At 39.4% G+C, this 12257-nt stretch overlaps 1 protein-coding gene across 1 annotated transcript; it reads left to right on the top strand.

Moving 5' to 3' along the window:
* Positions 1 to 1316: 1316 nt before the first annotated feature.
* On the top strand, positions 1317 to 11482 carry asb5b (ankyrin repeat and SOCS box containing 5b). The gene is made up of 7 exons (XM_080029976.1): positions 1317 to 1442; positions 5314 to 5393; positions 6841 to 6948; positions 7095 to 7248; positions 8199 to 8333; positions 9736 to 9927; positions 10523 to 11482. The coding sequence occupies exons 1-7, from the start codon at positions 1352 to 1354 to the stop codon at positions 10648 to 10650; spliced, it is 888 nt and encodes a 295-aa protein (XP_079886102.1). The 5' UTR covers positions 1317 to 1351; the 3' UTR covers positions 10651 to 11482.
* The last annotated feature ends 775 nt before the right edge of the window (positions 11483 to 12257 follow it).

The following is a 12257-nucleotide window of genomic DNA, read 5'->3' on the forward strand; positions in this document are numbered from 1 at the left end:
GCAGCTGCATTTTGATGATTTGGTGCTGAGTTAAATCTGGGTGTCGTCGGCATAGTAATTAACATACAGGTTGAAGTTGCGGAGTAATTGACCGAGAGGGAAGATGTAGATGATGAAGAGGAGGGGGCGGAGTACCAAACCTTGGGGAACTACTTGTGTGACTTTGACTGTAGCGGAGAATTGATTATGGAAAGAAATGAAATGGGATGTGTTGGAGAGGTATGACTGAAGCCAGCTGAGTGCAGTACCTTTGAAGGGTCTGCACTGCAGGTGGAGGAGGATTAGGATGTTGAGGGAACCGGTATCAGCAGGAGGTGGTTGAGGACTGTGAGGAGAGTGGTTTCTGTGCTAGTGCAGTTATAGGCCTATATGCTAGGAATTTCAGACTGAAGCAGCCACAGTGATCTACTAGAAGCTGCAGTCGGTCACTCCACTGACTGACTCCAGTCTATATATACAGCAGCTGCTGCTGACACTGCGGTGTTGCATGTGGTGGTGTGTGACAATATCTGTTTACCAAGGCTTGCTGAAAAAACAGGCTGTTTGAAGTTAAGCCAATTGCATCATTTCATTCTTTGAGAGGAGGTAGAGGTGTTGAATATACTTGAAATGTCCAGGAGTCCATTGACTGGACTAAAAATTTGAAAATTATAAAATAGTTCTCATTTAATTCATGATATGACATGGTTATTAACCTGAAAGTCTGAAAGGCCATACACACTTGGCATGTGTTATGTAGCCTAAGGAAGCTGTGGGTGTGTCTGTCTGTCCGTCCGTCCATCGGTCCATCATCCATCCATGATTCCAGAAAATATTGACCACTGTCTGGTAGGCTCCGCATCTGTAGGCCTATGTGAAATAGAAATGTAGGCTAGGCCTATAGTGACTGTTAAGGCTTGATTATTTGATGTGATTCATTAAGATGATTATGAGTGTAACGCAAAGAGTTAAATATAAAAGTCCACGTGGGTTTGTACCTACCTGACAGTGTCACACCATGCTTTTTTTAGATGATTTTTCTAAGCCAAAACACGCACACGAGCACGTGCGCACACATATTACACAAGGCTAAGTGTAGTAGGCCATGGACCTATAAAGAAGGTGTAGGCTGTGCCATTCAAGGACAGAAATAGCCTCTCTCGTTCACACGTGTGCGCGCATGTGAAATGGTCATGTGTGATGACCATAACAACAACAAAGCCGGTAGCCAATCAGACGGCTCCTCTGGCTCTTACGCCTTCCCCAGCTCTCTCGGCCTGGCTCGCGCTCCACTGCAGTCTATTATTTGAGCGGTAAGCGCGTGAGCTCCAGCCGTGGGAACATACCCGAGGTCCCGTCCGGAGCTCCAGAGATGTCCCGGAAAAGAGTTGCTGAGCCCGGACCACTATCCGAACACGTCCCGGGGAGGAAGAAAGCCTGCTGGGGCATTCTTACCAGCCAAGGTCGGTACACCGCACCGCCGGTGCACAGTTCACTCCAGTAGAGCTGTCAGGCAGCATAAATAACCTAACATTTTATATAACTTCTTGGGTAGCTCTGTTGTTTAGGCCTAGGCCTACATTATGTGTGCTTGATGGCGGGTCCTCGCACACATTTTGCACCACATTGATCTGGCAAATGACGGAATGAAGCTGTCAGGGTTTAACTGAAAAAAAGTCAAACAAAAACACGTTTATAAAATAATTCTAACATAACTTGTGTGAGTGACATAGCCTAGTCGATACATTGAATTCTCCTTCGTGTGATATATTTTTTAGAATTTAATAAGGAATGGCGTTACAAGAACGAATCAGAAAGTAAAAGGCAAAGGCATGCAGCCTAGTGATAGCCTATCTGTTTCTATTGATAGGCTGCATATGTCTCACTCCTGAACCATCATTTCACTAGAGTATCATGATTTCAAATGCATGTTTGATTAAGCCATCTGATAATTAATGTTTAAATAGGGTGAGTTGGAAAGATTATATGGATTAGTTCCAACTTCCAATATATCTGAGGTGTTTGTGTTTATTTTGCTTTGTGCACACTGGGCATTCTGCAGTAACATGACAGTGGCCCTTATCTTGAAGTCCAGTCCTTAGGCTTGAGACAGATGTGTTATGGCATGCATGTGAGGGGTGATATGACAATACTGTGAGACGATAGTTATCTACAGAGATGTATACTGATTTAATTGTCCCTTAAAATAACAACTAGTCCACAGATTTAGCATTGTACTCTTATAACATAGTCATAATTACATGGACACAGTTGGAATCATAATCATTCATTTGAATTCATTGTAAAGTGTATGTGTAAGTCTCACCCAACATTGAATTACATAATTGTTTTGATAGTTGGTGTAATGTCATAATCAAACAGTAGTACCTATAACTCTGATTGGTGCAGTACATACAGTACATGCCAGACTCGATCATTTATTAGTGGCTATCTTTTTAAACTATATCCAAAAAAAATTATATTATAGATTTGACACATTTGATAATATATTCTAATATATTCTTATATATTTTTTCTTTAGAATTAGGATGACTTATTTATGCATTTATTTCAAGAATTGTTTGTGACCAACATTTGTAAATGGGAAGAATGCCGATTTCTGTGACACAAAGCAACTTGAGGGACATGAAAGCAGACAAGGATATTGTTCTAACCTTTATGGAGGGCCATTAAGAGCAAGCTTCCTTTTCCAATCAAGCCATGATGACAGTGCACAACATAAACAAAACAAAATCCCAAAATGACAGAACATAAATGGCAATCGGGATCATAAAACAATACCAAATATGAGATAAAAATGATCAAATCAGAACAATGACAAAATGACAGTACATATAAATAATACAATCAGATGAAGATCATAAATGAAGACGGATAAAAGGGCTATTCAAAACAAAATAAATCCCTATGTAATGCAACTGCACCCTGAACCTCTCAATTGAGACCAGTCACTCCAGTTTAAGCTTTGTTCTGAAGTCTGTTCCATGCTCTGTTAGGAATGTAACATGTGAAAGCAATCTTTTCCCTGAGTTACTATGGATACGTGGAATGACCGGTCTGTGCGCAAGCGTGTTTGATATGTTGTGTCGGTGAAAAGTTAGCAGTGAAGACAGACACAAAGGAATCTTGCAACAATAAAGCCTAACAAATAAATAAGAGAATGCTAACCACACCATACCGCAAATACTTTAAAATTATATTCAACATAATTCTACTAAATGTACAGTATCCTATTTCACCAGTAATTATTGCTTTTATTGCTATGTCCAGGTACAGTATTCTATTTTGTCTACATTTAATTTAACTTTATTTTGCATTCTAATTTATATTTATATGGTGCACCTTATCTCTACACTTTTATCTGCACTGTGTCCTTGCACTACTGTTGTGTTTATTTGTGTCTCAGCTGCACTGTGTGTTTCTATTACACATTTTCTTCTTCTATATTACATTGTTGAGAGAAGCCTGGGACTTAAGAACTTCATTGCCACTGCTGCTGTAATTGATAATGTGCATATGACAAAAACACTTCTTGAATCTTGCTCTTCGCAGTGTAAAGGGATAATGATGGACAGAGTGAGAGCTGTGAAAGAGAGACAAATATAGGGAAGTGTGGCGTTACCAGACAATATGATATTGAGACTAGTAGTTATGTAAGGTGAACAGGGAGGAGTGGAGATGTTTTCTGTTGCCCTTCTGTGTTGTGCTGCTGATGACCTTTCCAAAATGGCTGCTGGCATGTACTACCCAGAGAGGGACAGGGAGAGAAATGACTTCACAGCTCGTCTAAGTGGCTGCCTGCTTCTGTAACTAACTACCTCCACACATCAGGTTACAGGAGAATAGTGTGGCTTTAAACATGTACCTTTTCTGTGTCTCTAATATTAGACTCAGTGGATGAGTCAGTGAGTTAGCATGGTTCGGCTAACAGAGCTCAACACACTGATGGGATTGTTCTGCTGATGCTAAAGCAGCCTCAGCTACTTCTTCAGTTAGCCAGCATAAGCTATCTGCTTGTTATTCGAAGTATTTGTCTGGCTGTTGTTAGAATATTCTGTTGTTAGCATAGCTGCTACATTGGGACAAACAGAAGGTGTGGAGGAGGTCCTTTCAACTTGATTGAAAATGTCTTATACCTACCAGTGGCTGGATGTGCCATGGGGGGACGGAGATATGGGTATGTTGTGTACATGAGACTGGGTGTTTATGTGGTGTGTACTAAGGTGCAGTTACTGCTGCCACAGCAGTTCACAAACAGTTCACTGGCTCTAAATTTAACCACAGGGAGGAGCAATGCCAAATTCATGCTACAGGTTCTGTGTTGGGTAGATATTTCGCTTTCATTCAAAATAAGTTTAAAAAAAAGCAATATGTACAAATGTATGTGCTTTTAGCATCTCTCTGTTTCAGCTTGAGGTTTTAGCTTATAGGGGAATTCGGAAATCCTGGTGAATATTAGTTTATTATGTGTGTTTCATTCTGCCCATTCAGTACAGTGTTATGGTGTCCATTACTGTGTATACCATAGTGTCAAAGTCAGAAATGTTCAAATATTTTCTGTATTTTTTGTAATATTTCCTAGTGGCACGGGGGATGTTCTTCAAATAGTTTACAGAGAATATTTTTTGCATTATGTTGGATTTCAGGAACGCAAAACTGTGTAAAACTGACTATGCCTGTCAGTGAGCTTGTCATACAAGAAATGCAGCTCAAAGTGCTTGTAGAAACTACATTTACAGATACCTTTACATTGAAATAGATGTGGAATGAACATAAAAAAACAGCCATAGAATCATCAAAGAAAAATAGGATATCTGTAACAGCAAGTGAAAAGAATGCTATTTGTATAGTTATTTTTCATTCCTTTGCCAAGGTCTGATATTTCAAAAGAACTTAGACGAAATGATTTACGGCAGGCATACCGGAAAAGTCTGTGTATAATCTGCTTCACCATCCACAAAATATCATTATTAATCATAAAAAGTCAAATACATTACCTCATCACCATGCATCAACATGCTCTCTTCATGGACATATTCACTCGCTTCCTCAAGAAATACACGCACCTCCGACACATGTTTGGGCGCTGGTGATGTAAAAACACTACTGAATATTTCCAAATGTGCGGCCCGAATCAACAATAACTGAAAGTTCCTCGTAGCTATGTGGCCCAGTTTTGTAGGATGAAAAAAAAAGAATGGAACATTGCAGAAGATAAACTAACTGTCTGTTACCTCATCTACCTCTGTGTGTTTGCCCATGCGTGCATGTGTGTGTGTGTGTGGGTGTGTGTGCGCGCGTTTGTGTGTCTAGGGTCCTGGGCAGATCGCTCCCCTCTCCATGAGGCAGCTTCCCAGGGTCGACTGCTGGCCCTGCGCACTCTCCTGGCCCAGGTTAATTTATTAAATGTTATTCAATCTATAATGGTCTTTTTCAATGTTTCCAATGTCCTTTTTTCCAGTTACCCTTACTACATAGGTAGGTAGGAGGGATCTCATGCAGACCCAATGTAACAGATTATCCACTCCAATTGCTGTTTAGTTTGTTGTTATGTAATTTTGATTAGAGATAAAAGTACTTGTGTTCATATAAGCTGCCTGGTCACAGTCCATACAGCAGTTGGCATTCTGCTGCCAGAAGTCCAGTATTTACTGAGCAGTTGTCTAGTGTATTTACCATAAGGTTTGTGTTTCTTCTTGACTGTCAAAGACTAAAGAAATGCGTGAAGCAAGATGATAGAAACAAAATCTCAATGTTGGTTTGTCCAGTCTTTACAACCTTCAGTTAGTCTTAACCTTTGTCCCAAAGGTTTTGCTATGAATCCACAGCTGTGAATGATTATCATGTATAGTAACACGATTTTGATGATGAACTCCCCTTTGGATCTGTTTGAATATCCCCTGTTGGTGTGCTTTTATGGGACATGATGTACACAAGGTCTCCATATTATTATATTCATAATTCCAACACAAAGATGGCCATGCATTTTAAAATGAGCTATTTAAGATAAAAAAAACATGAATAAGTTAAACAAAGACAACCTTTCACACGTAAGATGGGGGGAAAATAAAAATATAGGGCAAATATAAATACATAGAAGCACATGTATGAATTTTATTTTATTTTCTGAAAGAATTGTTTGATGATTGATGTGTCACTTCCCACAGTCAAGTAATGATAGACCCAGGTGTAAGGACTCACTAACTGTGTTCCAATCCCCATACTTCATTCCATGCCATTAGGTATGGTAGAAAAAGATTTAGTTTGTCCCAATACATGTGGTCAGAACCAGCATGCTGAAACATACCCGGATGTCCTAACTACACCTATCTGTTCGTAACATTTAGTTTTTTTTCCCAATTTACAATTTGGACATACTTTACTTGTTTATTCTATCATAACATTTCTCCTTGATCCTGCCTCTTGCCTATACAATATATCCTTCGCATTGCTTGTTAATTTCACTCTGAGGCCCAGTCGATGTGACACAGTGGATTGTGGGTCAGAAGAACTGCCATAAAACCATGCTTATTGGAACACAGCCTCCGCCCTATGTTTGGACCACGGGAGATGTAACAGAAAAATGTTGTAATAAAGAACACCAAAGCACAATGAACTAACAGCACAATAGGCTGGATTCTATTGTTCCTGTACCCACACTGCTAAGGAAAGTCCTATGGGGTCAATATTGTAGCACAACAATTCTAACAGATTAGCAGCAGGCAAAATTCATCCCCAAAAGACAGAGATCTGCGAAATGTGCAAGTACTACAGTCACTGCTATTCAGACTGCCATCAATCAGAAAGACTGATTGACGTCTGTGTGCTTCTCATTTGTAGGGATATCACACCAACATTGTCACCATCGACCATGTGTCGCCTCTCCATGAAGCCTGCCTATCAGGACATGTAGCCTGTGTCAGAGCATTGATAAACGCTGGAGCTAATGTAAGTACTGTTCACTGAGTCCATCCCAACAACACAGCACCACTGCCATTTACCGGTCCTAACAGTATCACTTGCATTTATATATCAATACTGTATGTGTTCATTTGTGTGTGTGAATATAGTGACAGCATCATATGTGTGTCTAGGTCAATGCTGCTACCATTGACGGTGCCACTCCGCTGTACAACTGCTGTGCGTCTGGGAGTGCTGCTTGTATGGAACTGCTGCTGCAGAATGGAGCACACACACACACGACACACGCACACTTTCCCTCCGCTCTGCATGAAGCCTGCAAGAGAGGTAAAATACTACACACAACAGGAACCTTCTATGAGTATGACACAACCCAGTCTGTGTGCGTTTGCTGTTTATCCAAATGAAAGTGATGAGATAAGGCTGCTACAACATTTCTAGGTCAGATAACAGAGAGCACAAAGTACTGCTTAGTACAGAAAGGAGAAGCTGTACTTCAACTAGATTGTGGGAGCAGGTGAATAGGGTAACATTTTTAACTTATTGATATCTTCATGAATCTTCGACAGTCGATTACTTAGATTAAAACTATTATTTTTGGTATTAGAATTTTTTCAGACATTTTTGTTTAAATATTTAAATGTGGCAGTATCTAACCAATTATGTCTAAATTTGCATGTTTTTGAAACCAAAAATCTATATGTTTGATAATGCAAGAGTTAACATTTTTATTTAATTTCTACAACATAAGTGTCCAAGGTTTTTACTGAACAGATTTTGGAAACAACTTTCTTTCATTCTATAAATCAAAAATTAATACGTAGGCCTACAGGTCTTTACAATGCATTTTTCGCAATATATGAAAACCCTTCTGTAATAACCTTCAGAATAGTTCTGAGAATGATTATGGAAAGTGTAGGTGATGTAAGTGCTTAAGAAGTTGAGATTTTTGGTTTAGAGTATTGAAAAAAAAATAATGTTGAGATAATGTCCGTTAAAGATGGTTGTTGACTAGTTTTAAAGAAACATGTTAGACAAAACTCTTAAAATTTAAAAAACAATGTTTTTGCCTGCGGATTCTTGCCTTGAATTCCTACATATTACTTCAGCATTCAAATATTGTGAATTTTCTCACTGTTTTATCATTCTGTGAATGTATGTGTCTGTGTGTGTGTGTGTGTGTGTGTGTGTGTGTGTGTGTGTGTGTGTGTGTTTGTGTGTGTGTGTGTGTGTGTGTGTGTGTGTGTGTGTGTGTCTGTCTGTCTGTGTGTGTGCAGGATATAGCCAGTGTGTAGAGTCCCTGCTGTCCCATGGAGCAGACCCAGACTATGGAGTGGCTCACCTGGGCTCTGCTCTCTACATGAGCTGTCTACACAGACACACAGAATGCTCTAGGATCCTGCTGCACAGCGGTGGGTGTCTTCTGTTCAACTCCTACACTGGTGCCCACAGTACCATCATATGTTTTAAAAAGGGAGCAGCTTCAGCCAGTGTGCTTAAAGAAATAGTTGGATTTAATTTTTTTACTTTTTGCCTCACTCTCCGGCTCAAGAAAAGGTGACAGAAACTGTTCCTGTAACTGTGCGTGCATTTTTTATATATAATTGTGCAAAGGCTGTTCATCCAAGTTAGCTTAGCTCAAACACTGGTAGTCAAGGGGAGCAGGTCAAAAGACAAACTGGACAACATCACTCAACACTCCTGCTTGTTGGGACTTATTATTATTTGCCACATTATGTTTTACACTTCATGTCATTTTAGAACCAAATACATACATTACTGGTACTTTCTGGTTCCCTTCCAGTGTCTCGGATTCTAAAATAGTTGACAATCGTTTCACAAAAGGAATGTTTTGATTCAGTGTTGTCGTAGCAAATATTGCTTAATGTAGCCTTAACTTTGTTGTACAAAAGAAAATACTTGATCTATAATTGCTGGTAGATTCATACTAATCTTGTAGTTTATGGTTTAGGATTCTACTCTGTCTATTCCATATTGCCGCATAGATTCTAATGTTTTCAGCCAGAGGTTTCAACTTTTTTGGATTGTTGTTCAAATGAAGCTCTATTTATTTGTGACACCTGGTCACGGGTTAGTGCCCGAGCATGGCCATGAATTGTGTGCAATTAAACCAAGGAGATTTTTTTAATTTGCATTCTTTTCAGAGGCCTGAATAGGTGAAGTATGCATTATTTTACAAGACAAATACAAAAAATAGGAGGTAATTCAGAAATGTTGTAAACCTTAATCTCAAACCGTGAACGCTGGACCCCACGATCCTCCTGAGTATTTGTTTTTTTAAGCATGAGATGTCAGAAAAGTTACCACAGGGTTAACTGGCTTGTGACGGCCAAGCCTAGCAATGTCAGTTTTTGATCCTTCGATGTCGGCTCTTCCTATCATTGTGAAGCAGAATTCACCAAGTGTTGGATTGGTCCCCCGCTAATAGGGAGTGTGAGCTGGCTTTAGACTAATGTGAGACAGGTTAGTTTTGCCATTAACGCTTGGCATCCCTGTAACTTTAATGAGCCCTCCTGCTGGATCATGAGGATTGCCATGGTAATGGTAATTTGGGTTTGATGGGTTTGGGAAGAAGAACTACTACTCTATGTTGTTCCTTTGTGAAGAAGTAATGTTGCCTGATAACATCCTGAACTCTGTGCTGTGGGGCTGCACAATTGATCCAAAATGAATCCTTATCACCAAACTGCGATGACGATACATTTCTGATGAATGACATCAGAAACTGCATGTGTAGCATCTTCTATTAACACTATGACGTTACACATTCCTCTTGTTCCATGTGTTGTGTAGGAGCCAAAGTGAACGTAGGCAGAGACAGTGACAGTCCCCTGCATGCGGCAGTCAGACAGGACAGTGCTGATCAGGCCTCAGTGTTACTGGACTATGGAGCTGACGTCTACCTCAGAGACAGCAACAACCAGCGAGCCGTGGAGCTAGCGCCTCCCGGTGGGAAAACACATCAGCTGCTTCTGACGTTTGAAGGTACTGCAATATCCTACAGGTGCAATCTCAAAACATTTCAATATAATGGAAAAGTCCATTCAAAAAGTTAAACTCAAAGTGAAATATGTCAGACCCTTCTTTTGTTTTAAGTTTTATTACGGTTTAAAGCAATGGAATAAAAAATCCAGTTTCCCAAAAGATGCATAATACATCAAACCAATCAAAAAAAGGTTATATAATACAGAAAAATCAACCTTTCTAAAAAATAACGTTTATTCTAGATTTATTTTGCTCTATGTGCAATGAATCTAGAATATCTGAAAGTTTCCCATTTTGGACTAAATTACAGAAAAAAATGAACTTTTTGGGGGCACCCCATGAGGCTCAGTCCTCTTCACAGCAGACAGCAGGTTAGAATCCGGACCGTGGTCGTTCTCTGCAAGTCATTCCCCTCTCTGCCCCATTTCATCTATGTCTCTCCAAACCATCTAATAAAGCATGCAAATGCTATAAAAATAACGTTTCAAACATTTTGAGATTCACCTGTATACTGCTGCAATGTACTGATACATGGAACTGCTGAAACTTCAACGCGACCTGTATCACAAGTCGAGTATTTGTGTTTTGTCTTTAGTTGCTCCGAGGACTCTGTGCCAGCTGTGTCGTCTCCACATCAGGACTGTGATTGGTCCATCCAGACTGAAGCAGCTCCCTGTCCTCCCTCTCCCCTCCCTGCTCACTCACTATCTGGAGTACACGTAGTAGGAGGATGAGCACACCTAGCAGCACGCCAGTCAAAGGCAACTACAGGTGCATTTCAAAACATTTGAATATCAATGAAATGTTGATTTCTTTCTGTAATTAATTCAAAATGTGAAACTTTCATATATTCTAGATTCATTACCCATGAAGCGAAATTAATTAATTATAATTTTAGAATAAACACTTTTCAGAAGGTTGATATTTCTCTATTATAAGTCTTTCTTTGATTAGTTTTATGTAATATTCATATATTTTGAGATACTGGATTTTCTATTCCATGAGCTGTCAAACGTAATCATCCAAATTAAAACAAAAGGAAGGCCTGACATATTTTACTTTGTGTAATGAAAGTTTCATTTTGAATGGACAATTCCATGATATTCAAATCTTTTGATATGCTATAAATCAGTGGCCATTTTTGTAACATGTTTCAATGTGGATGTACCGTGCCTTGTATAATTAACCATATTTCATGTTAACATATTACCACGGTTTACACTGTACTCTTTAGTTTGGCTACTCCAACATTAATCACATCAGAATACACAAAAAATTTACTCTGCAACACACTGTAGTCTGGTACACAGTACATTTTCTTTCTGTTAGTTGGAATAATATCTTGTTTATTTTAAAATTGTATCCAAAAGTCTTTCTCCCAGTAAGTTGTTTGTCTGACTGATGGGTGGGGGACTGGTGATTCAGACTTTTAAACCATTTTGGCTCTATATGTTGGTTAAGTAGCCTACAATTTGTTATTATGTGAACATTGGCATTTTTGTTTTCCATTGGCAAGTGCTGTCCCTCAAGTGTCTATGTATGTGTAAATAAATACCAATAAATGATCCACAACAACATGACCTGTCTAACAGTCTCATAGCACAAAAAAATTAAAACTGTTTCTCCCGTCCGACAATGCATAAAAACACAAACATTAGACATTAGAGTGCGACATTAAAAATAATTCAAGTATAAAACATTAACATTTTGAGTTTGTTTTTTGGGCATCAGAATAAATTGAAATTACCAACAGGGGAGAAGCTGTTGCACAGTCTGGCAGACCTGGCTTGGATGCTCTGAAACCTCATGTGTAGCCTTTCGGATCTTCTTTAATTATCCACTTATTCAGGGGTAACTGTCTCTGCCATTACACTGTCTGTGGTTTGTGTTGTGTCAACATTGTCAAACGATTATTGTATCAAGGGTTTCATTAGGTCTATAATCATTTGCGGTAGTCCACAGATTTATGAACACATTGCGCCATTAGTGTAGTCTAAGATTCTCAGTCCAGCTCATAGGGCTGAGAAGTAGGCTATAGCCTATAAGTTCTTCTGCTGTGTTGCATGAGGGGGTGGGTTTGTAAGGAATTGGAGGCATTGTTCCATGGTCTCTGAGAGGGAGCTGTTGTCCTATACTCACAGCTATGATCCAAACCTTCCCCATACAGTTCTTGAATGTTTCATATTGTTCTTGGGCGTTTATTCCAATTGCCATTCCCTGCTTTCTGTTTGTTCCCCTTAATTGGAAATACAGAAGAGTTTCTGTCTCTACTCAAAGTTGGTAAATGACGTGGAGTTCATAAATGACGTTGGTGGCCAAGAAATATGCCA

This window comes from Ammodytes marinus, assembly GCF_949987685.1.
Source record: "Ammodytes marinus genome assembly, chromosome: 6".
Classification (NCBI taxonomy): Eukaryota; Metazoa; Chordata; class Actinopteri; order Uranoscopiformes; family Ammodytidae; genus Ammodytes; species Ammodytes marinus.